This window comes from Anolis carolinensis, chromosome 1 (assembly GCF_035594765.1).
Source record: "Anolis carolinensis isolate JA03-04 chromosome 1, rAnoCar3.1.pri, whole genome shotgun sequence".
Classification (NCBI taxonomy): domain Eukaryota; kingdom Metazoa; phylum Chordata; class Lepidosauria; order Squamata; family Dactyloidae; genus Anolis; species Anolis carolinensis.
The window spans coordinates 241,499,280-241,521,500 of NC_085841.1; the positions used below are offsets into that span (position 1 = coordinate 241,499,280).

At 42.0% G+C, this 22,221-nt stretch overlaps 2 protein-coding genes across 4 annotated transcripts in view; one reads left to right on the forward strand and one right to left on the reverse strand.

The window, feature by feature from the left end:
- Positions 1-13,359, reverse strand: LOC100552242 (mitochondrial chaperone BCS1). 2 transcript variants are annotated; one of them, XM_062967315.1, is made up of 8 exons: positions 13,341-13,359; positions 9,100-9,500; positions 7,003-7,142; positions 6,626-6,820; positions 5,260-5,323; positions 3,604-3,773; positions 1,921-2,038; positions 1-429 (listed from the first exon to the last, which is right to left on the reverse strand). In XM_062967315.1, the coding sequence occupies exons 2-8, from the start codon at positions 9,417-9,419 to the stop codon at positions 177-179; spliced, it is 1,260 nt and encodes a 419-aa protein (XP_062823385.1). In that variant the 5' UTR covers positions 9,420-9,500; positions 13,341-13,359; the 3' UTR covers positions 1-176. The 2 variants fall into 2 exon arrangements, with proteins under 2 accessions (XP_062823385.1, XP_003214988.1); XM_003214940.4 differs by lacking the exon at positions 13,341-13,359 and adding an exon at positions 11,514-11,684.
- znf142 (zinc finger protein 142) overlaps positions 11,777-22,221 on the forward strand; it is a 16,351-nt gene continuing 5,906 nt past the window's right edge. Inside the window, exons 1-5 of one of the 2 annotated variants that reach the window (XR_010001821.1) lie at positions 11,777-11,953; positions 14,621-14,922; positions 16,489-17,181; positions 18,307-19,119; positions 20,602-20,779. Coding sequence is in view for 1 of the 2 variants with exons in the window: in XM_003214941.4 (XP_003214989.2) it covers positions 14,667-14,922; positions 16,489-17,181; positions 18,307-19,119; positions 20,602-20,779 (1,940 nt within the window). In the remaining variant the exon portion in view is untranslated. The remainder of the gene's footprint in view (positions 11,954-14,620; positions 14,923-16,488; positions 17,182-18,306; positions 19,120-20,601; positions 20,780-22,221) is intronic. The other variant, XM_003214941.4, reaches the window with a different exon arrangement.

The window sequence follows — 22,221 nt, forward strand, 5'->3', positions numbered from 1 at the left end:
TCCAAGTTTCAATGATTTTATTTTAAGCAGTGGATGAATGGGAATAGCTCTGTATAGCCTTTATTTTCTTTACAAAAAGATAACCTCATTGAGGTAGATACATCCTCACAATCAGCATGCCTCTTTACTGCCCCCAGACATGCCTTATGTAAAGTTTTCTCTTTGCTGGTTCAGTGTCAGGATATGAGAGTCTTCACATTCTGAATAGCTCCGTCTGGATCTGCCTTGTGCAACATGAAGTGGCCTTGTACTTGGGCGGCACTAATTTGATTGGAGAGAGAGAGAGCTTGCATAGCAAACTGCTCAGCCATTGCTGCTGGCTGGTCGGGGAAGAACCTCTGGAACATGCGTCCAAGCTGCCACTGGGAGCAGTGCCCCACATACTGCTTCAGATCAACCCGGCCAGGGCGAACCAGGGCTGGATCCAGCCTGAAAGGAACGAGAGGAAGGTCAATGGAACACCTTGGTACAAGTTCAGCTGGCAAACATGGCTTTCCTCAATGGACAAGGACATTAACACACAGGACACTTAGCACAATACTATACGATCTTGCTACACAGTCCTCCCTCCAAATCCAAATTACAAACAGGATTAAGAAACATTATCTCCCTTTTATTTAAAGTTTAATGTTGTGTATGTTTGGATGCTCAAGGTGGGTAACAATATGTTCTCACAAACAAAATGAAAAGAAACAGCATGAATTAAAAATAGAATCTCTATTTCTTTATCCCTAATTACACAAAACCAAGACAATTATGAATTATTACACTGGCAACACACATTTTGTTACCTCGAATGGCAGACCTGTTTCTGGATATACTTGACCAGCAGATTCCAGTTTTCCCCTATCAGCTCTAGTTTTCCAGATATAGAACTTATGTCATCTACCAGTCTGCTGGCCTGTAGAAAACCATGATAACCATATCTAAGAAACTAGAGGTGATGTGGTTTATCCTATGGAATCTTCTGAATCCGTACCCCAAATAGGCCTAAAAATGAATTTATATTGGGCTGTTATCTAAGGATGCAGCTTTTGAACAAGCTTGCAAATAACTGCCCCAATAGCTTAGTTTAACTTAGCCATTTTGTTCCTCTTCCTCCAATATCACTGTACTGTTTCCCCTGATATGTTACCCATTCACGGCCTCAATAAATAATAATAAGAAGAAATCAACATATAGATCTCATTTGCTATGTCATACTATGCCTTTGTGTCAATAAAATAATAATAACAACAACTTTATTCTTGTACCCCGCCTTTATCTCCCCAAAGGGACTCGAGGTGGCTTTCATGGGGCCAAGCCCAAGTAAACACGGCAAACTTATCAGCCATAATTCCTTGCCCACAAAACATAGTGCTCACTAACAAGCATTATACCAGCTTTGACTGGCTTAAATTTAAATTATTTTCATTCTGTCAGCATAACGCTTTTTTTGTTTTAAACTCTACTACCATGCCATGCATGGCTCAAGCAGCGTTCCATGCTGGTAGTGGAGGTGGATACATTAAAGGGGAGCTAGAAAGCCATAAATGTAAAATAGATGGAAATTGGTTGGCAACACTATAGGGCTAGCAATGTTTGCCTCATTCACTGTCTCTGTTCTGTTATAGTAGTAGTTCTCAACCTGTGGGTCCCCAGATGTTTTGGCCTTCAACTCCCAGAAATCCTAACAGCTGGTAAACTGGCTGGGATTTCTGGGAGTTGTAGGCCAAAACACCTGGGGGCCCACAAGTTGAGAACCATAGTGTTATAGTGACTTTCACTTAACTTCTTATAAGGAGTGTAGTACTGCTCTTGGTTTTCAGTTCAATTCTAATATGAACCATTACAGTTGAGTTACAAGATTGACCACCCAAAGGAAATAATCCCCCCCCCCCCCCAGTGACAACTTCTCCCATTCTGTGCAACAATTCTGACCTGTCTACATAATTGGTGGTCATAAATACTATCCTGGCTTCAGAGGAAGCAACACCATCCAACGCATTGAGAAGACCACTGAAAGTCAGGCGTCCCATGCCCTGGTATGCATTGGGATCTAAAAGGAAACACAGGACCAGAGAGGTTGCTGAGATACAGGTAAAGCAGAGGAATTACCACATAATAATAATAATAATAATAATAATTATTATTATTATTATTATTATTATTATTTATTTATTTCCTGCCTCTCCTTCAGTCTCAAGGCGGGGTACAGCATAGTTAACACAGCAAGGTAGAACAAAGCACTATTGAACATAACAAATATACACAGGTAAAATGAAACTTAAAATTTACCAATAAAATGAAAATTAAAATTCACAACTTAAAATTGATTGGGTAGGCCTGCTGGAAGAAATAGGTTTTATGTTGTGTCATTCCACAGGCTTGGGGTGACTGATGAAAAGGTCTCCTGGGTGACAGATGCCAGTCGGGTTCTGGACAGCTGGTGTAAACTCCCCCCAGAGGGTATAGACCTGAGAAAGGGTGACTCACACTCTACCTAGATTTACACAGGAGAGCAGGACAGACTTTGTTGGACTGCAACTCTCATCAGCCTTAGCACTGATAATGGCGATGAGAGTTGTAGTCCAATATTTAGAGCCCCAAACTCACAGCATGCCTAGTTAAAAACCTCCCAGTAGAAGAGAATTATGACCCAGATTGTAGCATCAAGCTGTAGAATTAGTGTCAATTTAGGTGGATTTACAATGGATTGCAGACGTAATGACACCAAAATGGGTAAAAGACAAGGAAGATTATGAAGTCGTCACAAAGGCCTATGTCTTCTTGCGGCAGACACAAGGTAAACAATCTAAAGTATCACCCATGCTCCTACATAGCACAAAAAACAAAACAAAACAAATAGTGTCTGAAAAGAGTGAATCAGTGCCAGAAAGAGCTGATCTTTTTTTCTCTTTTATATATTTTCTTTTCTCCTCTTCTGCCTCCCTTTCTCCGTCACCTGTTTGAAGGCTGACAGGGGAGGGACAGCACCTTCTTGCCGAAGTCTGAGGCCAAAGGTCATATAAAATTAGACATTTGCCCACCTTTAAGTCAGAATAATAGAAACACAGATTTGGCAGAGATTATAAATGACCTCAAGTCTATGCAAGAAGGCACAAAGAAAGCACTCTCCAAAATCTCCAAAGCCTGCAGTTAGGGAAAAGCTGATCCTGGAGAGCATTTCATACTGCCAAAATGCTTTGTGAGATAAATACCCAAAACCCTGTAGAGATGTTCAATGTGTTGTCAAAAGCGTTCATGGCCGGAATCACTGGGTTGCTGTGAGTTTTCCGGGCTGTATGGCCATGTTCCAGAAGCATTCACTCCTGAAGTTTCACCCACATCTATGGCAGACATCCTGAGAGGTTGCCTCAAACAGACAAGAGTTCTTTCTCCCAACCAAACTTTCCCACTTACCTAGTTTCCAACAGACCTCACAACCTCTGAGGATGCCTGCCATGGATGTGGATGAAATATCAGGATAAAATGCTTCTGAAACATGACCATACAGCGCAGAAAACTCACAGCAACCCACTGAAAACCTTGCTTGGCTGGAGGAAGCAGAAAAGGACAGCTTGGAATCACAGTGGGGAAGGAGCCCGTTTGCCCACCACTCACTTTCAGCGGCAAGATCCCGACCAACAAAGGCAGCATCTACATCTTCCAGGAGGATAATGCTTTGCTGAGGAGCTACGCTCAGCAAATGGTTGAGACGATCATCTGAGAGGCTGCGATCACTCAGGCTCAGGAGACAGATGCTGTACTGCAATTCCCCAGCCAAAGCTGTGCTGTGAATAGCAGAGAACAATGTTTTAGTGCAATATTTAAAAAGGTAAATGACAGCCAAATGCAGAGAGATGGACAGCATTTAATTGTACACGGGCAGGCCTAGGAATCACATTTAGCTTTTGCTATTAATTAGCACTCTCAGACACACTGCTGAGAGCAACAGAATATGTTCATCTCATTTTGGCAGGAATGCAAAGGAGTACAAAGGATGAAATCAAAAGCAGAGGAAAATGATAGTATATTGTGACAGAAAGAATGACAGGGACAGAAGGAGAAACACTGAAAAGAGTGATGCAGCCACAGGTTGTTTCAGAATCAAACCAGATGCAATAATGGTTGTTCCATACAATTATCTCATTTATGTAGGGAAAGAGATGCATAAATCTGATTTTAATAACAAAAGGTTTAGAATCCTTACAAAGACAAACAAATCTATCATTGCGGCAGAAATGTTCAAAGTCTAAATAATCATGTTCTTTTGGGCCTCATGCTCTAGTGGTACAAATTGTTAAGGATTGTATATGATGTTAAATAGAAGTTCTTACGTCCACCTGTGAACCAAAGTCACCCTGCAGGGTAATGATGTGCCACTCAGCTTTGTAGAACAATTAACAGGAACTTTACTGACTTCAAAATGATCAGACAGAGCAATAATATTTACAAAAGTCTCCCTGATTGCTTAGAGAACAGTAGAAATAAATAGTCCTTTTAAAGTCCATAAAATTGCCTCAATGCCTTAGAAATAACAGGGCTACTGAGAGCCGGCAGCCATCTTCTCGTGGCTGTTTCCCGTCAGCATACACACACACACTCCGAGGTAAAACCTGCTCAAACCGGTTCCCCAATAGCATGGCAGAGAAATTGACCAATCAGATTCCTAGCTGTTCGCAGGCTCAGCCAACCAGCTTCTTACATGTACTTCTCCAGTTAACACATCTATAATGGTGTCTTTGAAAACCACAACACAAATTACCCTTTTCACTATAACACTGCATGTTTTACCTTGACACTTTCTAGACACTTTCTTGAAATGTTACTGGTTCTGCCATAAGCTCTTCAGATGACACAATATTGGCTTTACAGGCTAGTCCACAAGAATTATTTCAACATAGCAAATTCTAAGAAAGTGCAAGTAAATGGCTCAGATATTTCAACTCCAGATTTGCATCTTCATGTATGGATAAGGCTTTGAATGAGAATACATTCAGATGTTTGAAACACATGAACACTTTCATTGTAAGGGCCATGAATGAAGATATTGGATCAGCTACTTCTCATTCACCGTGCTTTGTGGTAGAAAAATTATACTGTTTTCAGCCTGACAAACTGTTCTGTTTTTGAGCCTACCTCTGCAATAGGCCATTATCCCTCCAGTTGTACATTGTGCTTCACTGAAGCATCTGGCAATGTGAACTCATTTTGGGAGGAGAAAGAAACGCTTTGGGGACTAGTTTTATGAGTGGAAAGCCAAGGGTGTCTACTCACATGAAACTGCTTTTTCCACAGCCTGGGGGCCCATACAGCAAATACCCTCTCCGATAGGGGATTCCTACGGATGAAGAGATTAATCAGAGAGCAGAACATATAGCCAGCCAATTTCCTGGCAGTCTAGCTTAACTCTTGTCCGTCCTCCAGAATGCAAATACTTTTTTATACAAGCCAGCTTTTTTTTAATGATTATTGGTTTGCAGGGAATCCTTTTTATTTTATGTGTGTGTGTTTTTTTTAATTCTGATGTTTTTTGCAGTGATATTACACTTTAAAAAACCAATGGTGTTTTAAATATAATACTGTACTGTGATTTACCTTGCTTATTATCAGGTTTTCAGCTTTATCTTGTTTTAGCCTTTTTGTAAGTTACCTTGGGTCTCATGCTGGGGGATAGGTGGGATAATAAACAAACAAACAAATAAAACCTGAGCTATCATCAATACCATCTATGACTGTTGGAGATAGCAACCTTCCAAGCCTTTCACTACTGATTTGTTAATGTATATGTTTACTAACCTGTATTCTATGTGTATGTTGATTTGCCAGTTTCACTTACCTCTTTGGTGTGGGAGGGGTTATAGACATGTGACTGTACTGAGCATATTCAGATGCAGGATTCCATTTTGTATTCAGTTTGCATCACACCTCAGTGGAGGTGGAAACATGTTGCTGTTTGGACTTCCAGAGAGAAGTATGCTTTATGACTTCAATGAATACAGTAAGACTTTGGACTTTCCTAAGACTACTTTTAGACTATGGACTATTGACTAAGAATGATAACCTGTGTTCTTAATATAGAGAAGCTATGTCCTTCCTATAACTGAACTTTAATAAGAAATGTGCTTGTATGGTGAACTAATACAAGAAGTCTTTTTTTAAAAAAAAATCTCTGAGTGCATATTTTAACGAAGAGGTTTCAAGGGAGTGTATATCTTTTGGTCAAATTCTGCTTCTGCTTCCACTGTGGGAGGCCAAGGGAAATCACATTTGGGTAGGTTCCAATGCTCAAGGACTTTGATTGTAAGTGCTGCAGAGAAGCATACACAGAAAAGATGGGCTGCAAACAGGCCAATGTGTAGATTAGGGCTGCCATGGCCAAACAATGCAAAGGAGGACTAAAGCACATCATAACAGCTGTAAGCAGCCCAAATAAAAAATAATTATAGTAACTTAAAAGTCCTGCAATGGGATAAAACAAAGATCGGGTCCTTGGACTGAATGGCACAGAGATCAGAATGAAAAACAAAAGCAGTATTTCTCACCTGCTGAATGGGATTATACTAGTTCTATACTTAGTGAGACTTTTAACCCACAAAGAAAAACTCAGGAGCCTATGGTTGGCCATGACAAAGGCACTCACCTCGATCAATGTACCACTTGGGGTTGCCAATGAACTCCTTCACATCCTGCACAATCCTCTCTGACACCCCTTCCTCAAGGACCACGGAGGTGAGGGGCCGCCGGCGTCGTGGGAAACCAAATGGCCGCCATTCTGCACCCATGGCTGTGTACATGACTGTCTTCCCTTCTTGTTGCCTGAGAGCCAATTCCTTAGCTGAAGAGAAAAAGAGAAAGACTTGTGGGGCAAAAAACTAACCTGAACATTTGCACAGGAATGAGAAAGTGGATAGAATGAAGAGGGAATGATTGTACAATGTGAAATACAAGCCAGAGGAACAGCACTTAGGAAAGCCTGCCTTGTTTGGAATAAACACTCATGCCAGGTTGCTATTGTACCTTCCTGCAAGATGTTGAAGAAAATCTCTCGCTTATTGCCAACCGCTGTGAAAGTGACAGACTCCCAGGGGGTGCCTGTATGCAGGTCAATCATTTGTTTCTCCCTGTTCCGTTCTATCCGGATCCACTTCCTTTGATACCTAAAAAGAGAACAGCAAATGCTTGAGCATGAAGTAGAACTGGTGGGAGAGAGACAACTAGACAACCTGAGATACAGCTTCATTGTACCATGTGGGCTAGCTTTTTCACCCTTACATCTTTTATAGAAATCTTCTTCATGTCAGCATGCCAACATTGGTCTGTAACAAAGGACTGATCCAACATGTTTTATCTATTGCCCCACTGCTGTATGCAAGTTTGAGAATATTTATTTTCTCAAGATTACTTTGCCCACTTTTAGATGAGTCCCACCTCCTACTTAACCTCATACAATAGTGAACAGCTTTCAGTAGGACCCCCAATCTTTTGGAGAGTTAATTTTAGAAGAGCATCAGTCGAGAGAAAAGCAAAAACTGGCTGTACAAGCTGCTTCCAATTTATATTACCACAGTATTATAGAAATTAGGTTAGATACAAAGGTCACATGTAATGTTTCAAACATGTATGGCTTATCTTTCCTCTACAAATAAAAACCCTCATGGCAAATAAGATGATTAATAACAGCAGCACACAGAAACAGGGGCAGTATTAATTCAGCATACTTCTGGAATTATTGTTTGATTGCAGCCTTACTCATCTAATAAGTTGACTCTAACAGCCAGAACTGATAACTGTTAGCCTTCTAAAAAGTGAAGAACTACTTTACCATGATGTTTTACCACTGGTCAGGGTGGATAGGGTTGATATGATCTAGAAATTTAACAGCACTGAAGTACTGTTATGTCTCCATCCAGGGTAAGCAAAATATTTATGTTGCTCTGATTCCAGCTTGGTAACATAATTTGGCATGCATACATTGATTTACAGCTGCAGAAACATGTAACAGATGGCCTTTTTTGGAATTTAAGGACCTGCTAATTGTCCTTTGATATTCAACCAATGTGATATAGTAGTTTGAGTATTCAGTTCCCTGGTTGGCCATGGAAACCCACTGGGTGACCTTGGGCAAGTCACACACTCTCAGTCCCAGAAAATCCCAAGATAGATTCACCTTAGGGTCACCACACAACAACATATTCAACCTTCTTTTGTACAATATATGATTCATTATGGATGCACAATGATAAGCACCCATGTTATTGCTCACATAGCTAAGTTTTGTTGTTATTATATTTGATCTCTGCACATGTTGCGGCTACAGCACCTGTATCTGTTTCTCCTATAACGGGGTTGGACAACTGCTGAGGGCTGGTGAGAAGGGACCATTGAGAATTTTGGAGAAAATACATTTTTGCCCATGGGTCCTTTCCAACTCTTAATTCTAATTGTTAGAAGTAGAAGTCTGAATTCATTGCTGTTAACAACACCAGATTTGTGAACATCCCAGAAGGAAATTGATGAACTCTCATGAAGGCAGTGGTTGCAGCTGTGTCAATCTGTCACTATTCATGCAAGTCACTCCATTTCCAGTTCTATGAATTAGGAATTTACTATAACTCTGATAGCAGCAGTGAAGATCTCGACCACATTGTTCTTGTTCTTGGCTGTGGTTTTAGGGAACAGCTGATGATAATAACAAGTACTGGATTGTCAAAAACAGTTGGAGTAACAATGGTGATATCCTCATGGCTAAAGACAAAGACAACCACTTATGTTTAATTCTATTTAAATATTTGCATGCTATGGATTTAAAATTGTATTGTCTTTTAATGCTGTGAGCCGCTTTGCATCTTGATCAAGAGATAAAAGTGGGGTATAAATAATAATAATACATTTAAACTTTAATATGAATTTCTGTGTTTAATACTTCCCTATCCTGTCAGAGAGAATATTTCAGTAACTATTTTCTTTATTGTATTTGTCTTACATACAGAACCATTTTGCTAGAATCTTTGTGGGTGAACAAGAAGATCCTGGGTCTTTTCTCATTTCTTCCCCCATTGCTTCTTCCTTACATTACTTCTATCACTTCCAAAGACACTACATCACCGCACTTACCAAATGAAGTGGTTCCCCGGGCTGGGGATAAAATCAAACTTGGTACTGACACGACCACTCTCATGCTGCAGGTATGAAGTCTCCACACTTAAGTGCTGCGTGTGCTTGGCATGGTGAGAGATCCAGTTCAGCAGCCAGTGGTAGCTCTTGTCCTTACTTGGCACCTCCAGAGTGATCATGCAATGCCGCCTAAAGGCCACCATCCCCAATTGGGCTCCCTTCCGGGCCAGGGCCAGGGCCGTGCCGACACCAACCAAGCCAAAGCCTGCCCCAAAGTATGGGTTGTCTTTCAGAGTCACAACAAAGTCAGAAAAGGGCATGGTTGTGGCTGGAGTGAGGAAAAGACTCTAATGTTAAATGTTTGCTTCTTGTGCCATTTCTTCTATACAGCATAGCACAGCCTTGATATCAAGAGAGAAAGAAGACAAATATATTACGAAAAGTCACAGACAAATCAAACAGTTCTAGGTAGTACATGTCTTGCTCATATAACTGCTTAATCCAGAAATGGCAACATATTAATGTGTTTGTCACTAGTTTCTCCCAGTTAATTTTACCTATTTGGTAGAAAATCCTGACACAGTACTCCAAGAGAGCTAAAGTACAAGTGACAGGTGCTGGATCTACACTGCAATATAATGCAATGTATAACTAGACAGATATAATGCAGTTTAGTGCAGTGCTTTTTAAACTATGACCAAAGTGTGGGACTGTTAGGCACAATGAGTCCCCATGGGGAGAAAGGTGTTGTATAAATAAAGTTAGTTTCTGTTGTTGTTGTTGTTGTTATTATTATTATTATGTGGCAGTATAAATACACCCCAAGACTCAAACCTAATTTTTGGTTTAAATTTGAACAGATCCACTGAATAAATGAGAACTTTGTAACTCGACTCATAGTCAAAAACTTTCCAATCTCCCTCCAGGTCTTTTTCAGCCACGGTACTCCAGGAGGCCTATTGCTACAAAAACTATTTTAAAGTATTTTTAATTGTAGATGCAGGGAGCTTTGAAATTATCGAACAGAAGCTCTCTGAAGCTTTAGGTGCTCTTACTGCCTATTACAGGGAAAACCAGCTGATCCCTAATCCATCTAAAATGCAGATGTGTGCTTTTCACCTTAAGAACAAGCATCTTGAGCTCTGAGGATTACCTGGGAAGGAATCCTACTAGACCATTGCAGCACACCAAAATACTTGGGAGTTACCCTGGACCGTGCTCTGACTTACAAGAAGCACTGCATGACTATCAAGCAAAAAGTGGGTGCTAGAAATAACATCATACGAAAGCTGTTTAGAACAACCTGGGAATCACAACCAGACACAGTAAAGAAATCTGCCCTTGCGCCTGGCTACTCTGCTGCTGAATACGCATGCCCAGTGTGGAATATATCTCACCACATTAAAACAGTGGATGTGGTTCTTAATGCGACATGCCACATTACCAAAGGATGTTTACGCTCCACACAATACTGTTTAGCCAGCATTGCACCACCTGACATCAGCCGGAAAGTAGCAGCAAGCAATGGAAGTATCAATGCATTGACATCTTTGGCCCATCTCCTGTTCAGATATCAGCTAACATGCAAACATTTTAAATCAAGAAATAGTTTTCTAAGATCTACAGAGATACTTGCAGGAACACCCCAGCAAGTGAGAGTCCAAAAGTGTCAGACTAAAACCCGGAACCTCAATCAGTGGCTGACGCCGGATGACAGACTCCCTTCTGGGCACACAGAAGACTAGGCAACTTAAAAGGTACTGAACAGACTGCTCTCTGGCACCACGAGGTGCAGAGCCAACCTTAAGAAATGGGGCCTCGAAGTGGAGTCCATGACATGCGAGTGCGGAGAAGAGCAAACCACAGACCACCTATTACAATACAGCTTGAGCCCTGCCACATGCACTATGGAGGATCTTCTTATAGCAACACCAGAGGCACTCCAAATAGCCAGTTTCTTGTCAAAGGACATTTAGTATCATGCCAAGTTTTTCTTAACTTTGTTTGCATTTTCAAATACAATACAACTTGTACCTTTCGTTCGCTTCTGACATGATAAATAAATATTGTAGATGTACATATACTTTTTTTTAATGAAGGGAAATTCAGGAAAAGTCAATCCCCTACAGCTTCAATGCATTATTTTGTATGTTGCAGAATGAAGATGGTGGAAGCTCCTTCCTTGGAAACTTTGAAACAGAGGCTGGATGGCCATCTGTCAGGGATACTTTGATTGTGTTTTTCCTGCATGGCAGGAGGTTGGACTAGATGGCCCATGTGGTCTCTTCCAACTCTATTATTCTATGATTCTAAAATGGGTGGAGATGCAGTGGAGTTCCACCTGAGCAGTACTAGATTAATACGAGATTAATTCGAACAGCCGCGTCCCCACGCAATAGGAAGCCCTCGCTCACCTCCTTGCCATCGCCTCTCTGGCCAAGCTGCCTCTATGGCTAACTATGCCCTAGACCAGAAACAAGTGCCTCCGTATCGATTCCTGTGAGATACAGCTGACACCCTTCATAGAAGCGCCCTCCTCTAGCCGTCCAGGTCCTGCAGGGTTCTTTAGACTTCAACTCCCAGAAGCCTTAGCCACTTTGGTCCACGCTCAGCGTTTCTGGGAATTGAAGTCCAGAATACTTTGAGGCGCCGGGAAATGGGAAGCCGCTTCCGTTGTGTTACGGGAAGTGACGACAAAGAGCGCTGCTCTGTCGCGGTTTTCTTTCTGAGTCTCAGATACGAGGATTCCAGAGCGGCCCGCGGTTTCCCTGGACCATGGAGTTGCTCAAGGGGAGAGCGGCACGGGGAGGGAAGGAGCCGAGCGGAAGTGAAGGAGCGGAGAGGCCGAGCTGAGGTGAGGGAAAGGAGCGAGAGGCCACCGGGAGTGAGGCCACGCGAAGGCGGAGCTGGGCCTCGGCGAGAACAGCCGCTGTGGACTCGCGGGAATTATAGTTTTGCAAGGTCTCCAGCCTCCTCCGGCCAAGAGCGCTGGGCCTCACCAAACTACAGCTCCCGAGATTCCATAGCAGTGAGCCAGGCAGGTCAAGCGGTGCCGGGCTTCATTCCTTCCGCACTGGGGGAGTGTTTCCAATCTCTGGACCGCCAGGTGTTTTGGACTTCGGGTTCCAGAATCTCCGACCATTGGCCAAAAACCTAGAAAACCAACGTTTGGGAATCGTTGGCCCCGGAGGTGGAATGTAGGCTGAGAACGGAGAAAGACTGCTACAGCAGAGTGTTTCCCTTTGCAGCAGCTGGTGGGATATATGTAGATATTGCGTTGCTGTATGGTCACGTTCCAGAAATATTCTCTCCTGACGTTTCGCCCACATCTATGGCAGGCATCCTCAGAGTTTGCGAGGTCTGTTGGAAACTTGACAAGAGAGGTTTATATATCTGTGGAATGTCCAGGGTGGGAGAAAGAACTCATGTCTGTTTGAGGCAGGTGTGAATGTTGCAGTTGGCCAACTTGATTAGCATTTAATGGCCTTGCAGCTTCAAAGCCCGGCTGCTTCCTGTCTGGGGGAATCCTTTGTTGGGAGATGTTAACTGGCCCTGATTTTTTCCTTATCTGAAAAATATAGCATTGTTGGATTTTCTTGGTGGGTCTGTAGATAGTTTGTAGGTTGTGTTTCTTCATCAGCTTTCCTATGTGGTCAGTGATTCCCTTGGTGTATGGTAAGAACACTTTTCATCTGGGTGGATCTTTGTCTTTATTCTCTTGGCTTGCTCTTGGTCTTTCAGCTCTTCTGATGTCTGTGGTGGAGTCTCCATTGGCCTGTAGAGCCCAGTTTATGTGATTCAGTTCCTCCAAAGTGAAGAGTTCTTTCTCTCACCCTGGACATTCCACAGATATATAAACCCCACTTGCCTAGTTTCCAACTGACTTCACAACCTCTGAGGTTGCTTGCTGTAGATGTGGGTGAAATGTCTGGAGTAATGCTTCTGGAACATGGCCATACAGTCTGAAAAACTCACAGCAACCCAGTGATTCCGGCCATGAAAACGTTCAACAACACATATGTAGTTTTTATTTTTTCCTGTATTTCTTCAGTGATAAGACACAGTCCCCCCCCCCCCATATAAACATCTCTCAAAATGGGATGAGTCTTTAGAATTGCAAGCGTCTCTAGTTATTTTTGTTTTTGTTGTTACTACTGAAATTAGGGCGCAGCTTACAATCAACAGCACACTACAAGTGAAGAGATACAGCATTAATAGTAACCGCAAAGGAGTTTGCATACCTTTCATGGAGTCATTTCTATTCATTTGTCCTTTACGGTATGACCTCCATATCAGTGAAGGATATGTTCTGAGATCCCCCATTAATATCTAAAACCATGGAAAATGATAAAGCCTCTATTTTGATTGTACTTAGCCCAGAGGCATCCTATAGCATCACAATGGAGGACCTCACAGACTCCAACCAGTAATATCAAGGAGAAAAAGCAGCCACCATGCAGTAATTTGGCCTCTGCTGCCAATCCCCAGCCTTTCCAAGCAGCGTTTGGTTCCGTGTTTTTCCTGGGTTGTTCGGCTTCCCACAAAAAAATAAATAAATAAATAAAAAATGCAGAGAAGAAAGCCCAGCTGCATTTGTTTTTCTGCTTTCCTGGAATGAAACAGATGGGCCTGCAAAACACCACTAAATCCTCTAAGTCAAGCCGTTTGTTTTTCTTCCCCTCCGTAGAAGCAGCTGGGCAGAAAAACAAAAGGGAGCTTAGAGCAGGCATGGGCAAACTTCAGCCCTCCAGGTATTTTAGACTTCAACTCCAAAAATTCCTAACTAGTGAAGGCAGTGGATAGAAATTGCTTATTCTCCTTAGAGCTATTGGCTGGGGCCTGAAAAGTCCTCCAGAGTGATGCTATAGTATGCTTCTTGGTGTAGTTAATGCAGTTTGACACCACTTTAACTGCTATGGCTCAGTACAGGCCTCATCATGTGTTTCCGGTCTCCCTCAGTCTCACCGTGGTTGCAGTTCCTATGTAGGGTAGCAGCAGAGATGGCACTAAATACCAAAGTAGAGGACTGACTTTACCGGATCATTCCTACTGGCCTTTCTGGCCGGTATTGTTAGGACATTTAAGTCAATGCATTGGGAGGATTAAAGGTTCCTCATCCCAATTTTAAACTTCACTTCTTTCTGTCATTGGATAACATATCATATTTGCATCCTTTCTTAGTCTTGCCTAGGAGTGGGCAAGTGTGGGACACTAATCTACATTATCCTGACCCCCCCTCCCAGAACTAAGCAATTAGAGGGTATTTTGGATAATTTGGGGAAGGGGTGCTCCAAACATTGTGTTAAAGTCCTCTACATCTCCTAATGACCTTTTGTGGAAAAATGATCAGAAATTGCCTGGTAGGAGGGGGGCACATGTGTCAGACATTGCTGCTCAATGACAGTTAATATCCAACATTTACAGCTTAGCTTTTATATATTTTTGCTGAAGAAACCTGATTTAATTCTCGCTTCCTTCCCTTCAGAAAACCAACAATAGCACCTTCATTTATTTTTGACAGGAGCTGTGCCTCTTTGTGTCATAATGCAAGACCATAGTGATAAGCGATGAGCAGAGCAACAATAGCAGCAGCGTTTGTGAAAGAAGACAGAATGAATGCTCTTTGTCAGGAGCTGTTGTTACCTGGCCCCACAGTGACAGGAAATGAAGACAGCCACGGTGTCTCTGGGGTGGACTTAGCGGTGGAGCAGAATTTGCTCTTAACAGAAACATCTGTGGTAGGGACAGAGACATCTGGTGTTGAAATATTTGTAGAAGACATGACTGACACTATGTCCCTCAGCAATCCTGACAGCACTACAGGTATGTTATGTTTTCGTCAGGCCATCATATCTATGTAAGATTTAAGCGTGCTGCAGTTGTCCTTGCTGTGCTTTTTGCAAATCAAGACTAGTTAAGGACTTGCTTAGAATCTTTGAACATGGCATGAGAGGCAGGAAAAAAGTAGTTTGACCTTACTGCACTTGATCCTTTTTAATCTATTAGCTGGAAACAGATTTCTGCCAACTTTTTCTTCTGCCCTTTCAGGAGACTGTAGGGAGATGGGATGGTGCACTTTGCAGGGACAGGCGATAGGACTAGTGGAGCAATGACCAATCCTGTATGCCTGGTTCTCAAAGTTGACACTGCAGTGGATGAGACTGCAGAGACTGACATAATAGTAACATGTGGGAAATTGTGTAGATATTGCAGTGCTACAAAGAATCCAGTCTGCCCTTTACTTTCACGGGGGTTAGTTATGCAAGACCCCCACTAAAATGGAAAAATGTGAATCTCTTAAGCACCCCTCCAAATATTTAACAAGCTTGCTGGCTCTAAGAACCTAAAACTTCCTGATGTATATGTTCCTGCACTCACAGGGGTGTGCAGTGGCACTGAGTGAAAGAAACTCTGCTATGCCACCCTGGCCTCCCTTCTCCCCCCCCCCTCCCTCATCTGCTAACTGTGCCATTTAAGCCACCATCACTACAGCTTCACTCACCTTTTTGCAGGCAGGTGCCCAAACCAATCAGTTGTTTGCTTTTCTGTTTCGCTTGGGAAGCAGTATGACATGGGCAAATCACACAACCAAATGCTGGCTGGCCATCTTGCCCTGTAGTTCTGTGTTTTGCCCAGGCAAACTGGGGACTGGTAGTTACTGCGATCATGGTGGCCTTTTTATCCCAGTTAGCAGGCAGGCAAGCAAAAGTGGGTTCCAACTCTGCTGCTGCCATATGTTTTTTAATGGCCTCATCACATGTTTGCAGTTTTCTTCAGTTTCACTATGTAGGGCAGCAGCAGAGATGGCACCAAATAATTTGTGGATAACCAAATTTGTGAAACCCGTGAAAACATGTACAGTATGACTAATTTGTAGCAATGAGGTGGTGAAGGAATTTGAGAGGTAGACAATGTTTGCAATTTCATTCCAGTGGGTTCTGCCAGTATGTGTATCCCCAAGTATGTGCAACCAGAACCTGGAAGTGTAACAATCAGAAGTGGTTTTTAAAAACAACTAGTTTCTTGAATATTTTTACATACTCCTTATTTTAGCATGAAACTGCTATTTGTAAAAACAATGCATCACCAAATATTCTTATAGGATTTATTCACAGCTTGTGGGCTGCATTTTACATGTGTCTCCCAGGACCGAATAGCAAGCATTTTTGAAATTAATTTATGGTCTTTCTGCTTTTATCTGAATCAAAATGATCTTTCTCTGGGAAAACATGTGTTTTTATTGTTCTAAGCCTCTCTGGTTGGGCAGGCCTGTTTCACCTAAAAGGTTCGCCATCACTAGTCTAGAGACTTGAGGCCAGTTTTGTTTTCTGGATTGTTTAGTGTTGTTGTTGTTATTGTTTTTAAATAAACCATGCGTTTTTCTTGCAGAAGTCTTGGTTAAAGTTGTAGAACTATATTTCTGTGAACGATGTGGGCAGAGCTTTTCTGACCCCAGCCTGCTTTCTCAACATCAGTGTGTTGAGATTTCCAGAGAACAACTTGCAAGCATCCCTCAGCTCCAAGGATTACCAGTAGCCCTTACAAGCCAGGCTTTGGCTGTTGCTGGAGAGCAACCAACTGTCATTCACTCCCCACTAGATGACAGTAGGCAAGATGTAGACCTCTTCCCTGAGCCCCTCCTGTGCCCAGTTTGCCGGTTAGAGTTTTCCCTGCCTTCCGAACTGAAGGGACACTTTAAGGATCATCACAAACACCAGGCTGCACACGACTGCCCTGTGGAGGACTGTCACTTCAGCTCAGAGGATCGAAAGAAGCTTCGGGGACACCTGCGGTGTACCCATCAGATCTCTCCCATTGCCTGTACCTATCGTGGTTGCCCCACACTGTTCCAGAATCGAGATGACATGGAACTTCATCGCAGGAGCCACTTCCCATTCCACTGTGGCCACTGCAACTTCATCAGTGCTAGCACAAAGCAGTTTGGGCTGCACAGACATAGCCACCTGCTGGAAGAAGCAACTGCAGCACTGCAGGAAACAAGAGCAGGATCCGAGAGCAATGAATGTAGCTTAACTGCTGTAGCGGGAGAGGAATTGACTGACCATCTCCTTCTGAACTCAGGTACTATTTGTTTAGTTCATTTAAAGTAATTTATGTCAGCTGCTGGCTCACAAGAGCTCCCAAGGCGATGAGCCAAAGAAACATGATTTTTGGATCATGTGATTCTAATATTTATATTAGGATGTTTTAATGCTTGTTTTAGTGTTTAAATGTTTTGTATGCATATCCTTAATGGTTTTAATGATTTCAATTTATAGCTATATATTTAGTGTTTAGTTATTATGATTTTTTATTATATGTATGTTGGCACTGAATTTCTGTCATTAATATGTTGTAACCTGCCTTGAGTCCCCCTAGGGGTGAGAAAGGCAGTATATAAATATAGTAAATACTGTAAGTAAATAAATAAAACAAATTGAAACAATACAAAGAGCAAACATTTTTAAACACTCAAACATTATTGGCAGTGCTCTAAAAGCAATACCAGAATCCACTTAACATAGCAACTTCAAACACTGAATGAGATGCAGAAAAGCTCTGTTTTGGTTGCCTGCCAGAAGCTTGAAAAAGACGGGCCCAGAGAGAACATGCTTTGAGGTGGAAGGATAGACAAGGCTGGGAACACTGTAGAGTGCCACTAGTCAACAAATGCCCTGAATATTTGAATTATTTTTTCCCTAAAATTGAAGCTTCAAAAATGGGATGTGCCTTACATTCAGTGGCACCTTAGATTTAGTGAAATATGGTATAATAATTCTAATAGAAGGAGGAGAAGCAGCAGCACCTGGAATGCCTCACTATTGGCATTTCTAGGCATCAAAGTACAAAACCCTGGAGGTCTTGTGAAGAAATAAGCTTTGAATCTAGACAATATCAGAGGCATCTAGTATCTAAATAATGTATTGATGTCTAAAAGTGTATTTTAATTAACTAAAATCTTTTAAACAAAAAAAAAACCCAGAGATGCATACCCCTGGATCTCTTTAATGTGCATGCCAAATGTCAGGTTCTGGAGACAGACAAAACATACCCACACTTTTATCAGTATTGATTTATAGAAATGGCAGCTTGGAGAATTGATTATTCTCTTGAGGTGAACAAAATTGATTTGAGGCACATTTCCTAAGGTTTCCTTTTCTTTCCTCCACACTAAGCTGAGGGACTCTTAATTTGTTGTTGTTATAGGAGATGTGGCTGAGTACTCCAAAAGCTTGTTCAAGACCCACATGTGTCCAGAGTGTAAGCGTTGTTTTAAGAAGCGGACGCACCTGTTGGAGCACCTTCATCTCCACTTCCCTGACCCAAGGCTGCAGTGCCCAAACTGTCAGAAATTCTTCACTAGCAAGAGCAAGCTAAAGATCCATATGATGCGTGAGGCTGGAGAGAAAGCTCATTGCTGCCCGCTCTGCCACTACAGCTCTGTGGAGAAAAATGCCCTAAACCGTCACATGGCCAGTATGCATGAGGACATCTCTAACTTTTATTCGGATGTCTATTCTTGTCCAGTGTGCAAAGAGACATTTAAGATGAGCCAGGCCCTTAAGGAGCATCTGAAGACTCACAAAGCTGAGCCCAAGCAACTGAGCTGCTTCCAGACTGGCTGCAACTACAGCTCCCAGGACCGCAAGGAGTTCCTCCGTCATGTCAAGGAGGCCCATGACATTAGAGCCGTGGAATGCACGTACTATGCCTGCTCTCAGCTCTTCCCCACTGCAGAGATCATGGAAGAGCATCGCAAGACGCACTATGCCTTCCATTGCCAGCACTGTGATTTTATTTGTTCGAATAAGTATGTCTTCCGCAAGCATAAGAAGCAAGGCCACTCAGGAAGTGAACAGCTCAAGTGCAGCTTCTGCCCTTTTGCCACATTCAACTCGGTGCAGTTTCAGGACCACATTAGTAAGATGCATGCCAGCGAGAAGATACACAAATGCACGGAATGCAACTTTGCCACTGCGCACAAGAGGGTTCTCATTCGGCACATGCTGCTTCATACAGGCAAGTGTTCTTCCCAGCTTGATGATCTCCAGAGAAGCTCTGAACCATATATACTTGTTTCCTTTGTGCTTTTGTTTTCTGCTCTCCTTTCATGTTTTGATAGTCATGTATTTGGTCCTGAAGAGAAAACTGCCCTTGCAATATAGCCTCGGTTTATTCCAGTCTTTGAACTTGATCCGTTCTTTAAACCAAAAGAATGCCTTTTCCTGTATAGGTCTGGCCAGTCAGTAATTTTTAATTGCATATTGCTTTTCTGTACCCATTCTTACTGTGCTTTTATATAAGAAGATATGGGACATTTCTAGCTGCCTACTAGTCTGGACTTTGAGAAAGGGAGGCTTCAAAAGTAGAACTTTCTTGATTCCTTGTTTTCTTAGCAAATGGAAGACAAAGTCGTGGCTCAATCTTCTTGGCCCTAAATGCAAGTAATCCTCAACCCATTAGACTTCATGAAGATTTTTCCTATATCATCCATATTTCTGCTAAACTTTGATTTTGTATTGAAAACCAGATTTGGGAAAATTGCTAGGTTTCCTAAATATACATTAACATTATAAATTGAGAGCTGGTTAAAGGTCCTTTCGATTTGGGTTAGCTAAAGAGGTCTTTAACTGTGGATGTGATGTAGTTGTCAATCCCTCTGCCATACCTCCTACCTTTCACTTCAGTCCTATTGCATTGAAAGTATCCCAAGTTTTATTTATTTGTTTGTTTATTTCATGTATATCCTAATTTTCTCACCTCTGAGGGGACTCAAAGTGTTTCCTAAGATAATCAATGGCAAAAATTCAATGCCTTACATATATAAACATTACATATCAAACAATAACAATAAATTAAAATCATTAAAATTATAAAACTAAAAACAGCAATCACATACACTATCATCAGCAATACGTTGCTACTGTAGTTTTTCTTTTGAGAGGCGAGTGTGCCCCCATGTGGACCAAAGAAGGAAAAGCTGGTGGGCTTGCATAACAAGTTTTGAACTGGTCAACAATCCCTAGCCTTCTTTTGCCAATTAGAGCAGGGAGGCAAATAGAGATCTGTGGTGTAGAACTTGGAAAAGCTATGAAACTGCAGTGTCCAGAATCTCATCCCCTCATCAAGCAGAGCCAGGGACTATGCTTGTGAGGAGTTTCTGGGAAATCAGCACCCAAAGTAACTTGTTCACTCTTTGGGTTCATGACTGCTAGGATGATTTTAAGTAGTCTTATTTCCCACTCAATTTATAATGCACATTCATCAAAAGGTAGTAGTACACTTGGCATGGCAAGTACGATTATTAAACCTTGCCCACTTGTGTCCTGTAGCAGTGTGATTTTCAATACATCAGTGTGTTCTGTGTAAAGAATTGCTATCACGAGTTTTGATATGTAGGCACTAAAGTAGGGCTTCATTTTAAATTCAACCTGCTAACCTTAAGGGACATGACAGGCAGAGCCAGCGATTCACATTTTCCTGTTTGTTCTGTAACTTCAGGAGAGAAGCCTCACAAGTGCCAGCTATGCGATTTCACATGTCGAGATGTGAGCTACCTTTCCAAACATATGCTGACTCATTCTGATGATAAGAACTACATGTGCACAGAGTGTGGCTATGTGACAAAGTGGAAGCACTACTTGAATGTCCACATGCGGAAGCACACTGGAGACCTCAGGTACAGAGTGACCTTCCCTTTTCAAACTTGTTTTCTGAATCACATTTGCCCAGCACAGGCTGGGAGATCATGGTTTTGGTACAAAACAGTTCACATGGAAAACTGAGCTTGTGCTTGGCCTGTGAAAATGGCTGGGGGTCAGAACTGGGGGTTCCTGTCTGACTGATGGCATGCTTGAGGGTTGAAAAGGAGAGCTGATTGAACTCATCCTTTTCATAAATTCAACGACAACAGTTATTGGTTCATAACCTTCACATGTGCCACAGATAAAGTGTAGATCAGTGGTTCTCAACCTGTGAGTCCCCAGGTGTTTTGGCCCACAACTCCCAGAAATCCTAGCCAGTTTACCAGCTGTTAGGATTTCTGGGAGCTGGAGGCCAAAACATCTGGGGACCCACAGGTTGAGAACCACTGGTGTAGATGAATTAGACTGACATGAAGCCATTGAGGATCAAAGTTTGTGAAGATCCATTTTGTAGAGCTCTGTGTTGATGTCTCATTTCCTTGTTTTAAGCCAGTGTTCACCAAGGCAACTTGGTATCAAAGAGAAAGAATCTGCCATTTATCCCCAATCTAAGCTAAAGAAAGTTCATTTTTTTGTACCGCAACTCCTGGGTTCCCCCAAAATGTTATGGTCATTTGTTAGGGAGCTCTGGCAGTTGTCCAAAAAAGTAACTTTTCTATGAACCCTTGGAGTTTAGAATCATAATTGAAATGATCATCCTGGTATTAGTGGTATTACTGGAAGTTTGTCAATACATTGATTGCCACAAAAATATTTCTGTCATGCACTCTGCAGATCATTATCTTGCAGGTTCTACTACAGAGTGATTCATCATCTGGTAGATGATTTGCTATGTGAAGTTGTGGAGGCTGACTATCTTAATGTGTTAGGCATTAAAAGGCAAAGTTGAGGCATTTGTAAAGATGTAATAAAAGCAGGATTGGTAAGGGTCATTTGGGAGCAAATCCTAAAAACTGTGACCATATGGATTGTGTTCCAGAACTTTGGGACTAATTGGGGAATTTAACCTGGGAAGATAGATCAGGGATTTGCCAGTCATTGGAACTCTTAAAATTCTACTGGGAAGCAAAAGTGAAAAGCATCCTAAAATCTGTGCTCTTCAATAATGGTGCACTCCTCATTGCTTTTGCCAGAGCAGCTGAAATGTTTAATGAATTAGAAGCAAATACACTTTCCACTCCTCAGCAGAATAAGTCCCCTAAACACGGAATTAAACTTTGCTAGAGGCCATAAACTGATGTTAGAACTATGGAGTTTGCCCCTGGAAAGTGTACTGTTAATTTATTCTTCAGGTTTTTTCCCCACATTTGCAAAATTTGGGGCAGAGAATTGTTGCCACAGGGCCGTTGGGTGATGCCTAAGAATAATTTTCCTTGTTGAAAGAGCTGTGCAAAGTTGTCCTGTGTGTTGATGTTTC

What these genes read in the sequence shown, in the direction of transcription:
- LOC100552242 (XM_062967315.1), bottom strand. Translation starts at nt 9,419, where the DNA reads ATGCCCTTTTCTGACTTTGTTGTGACTCTGAAAGACAACCCATACTTT. An exon ending in TGTGGAAAAAGCAGTTTCAT is followed by an intron (nt 3,774 to 5,259) that starts GTGAGTAGACAC and finishes TGCTATTCACAG; the next exon opens with CACAGCTTTGGCTGGGGAAT. An exon ending in TCGGGATCTTGCCGCTGAAA is followed by an intron (nt 2,039 to 3,603) that starts GTGAGTGGTGGG and finishes GTTTCCTTTTAG; the next exon opens with ATCCCAATGCATACCAGGGC.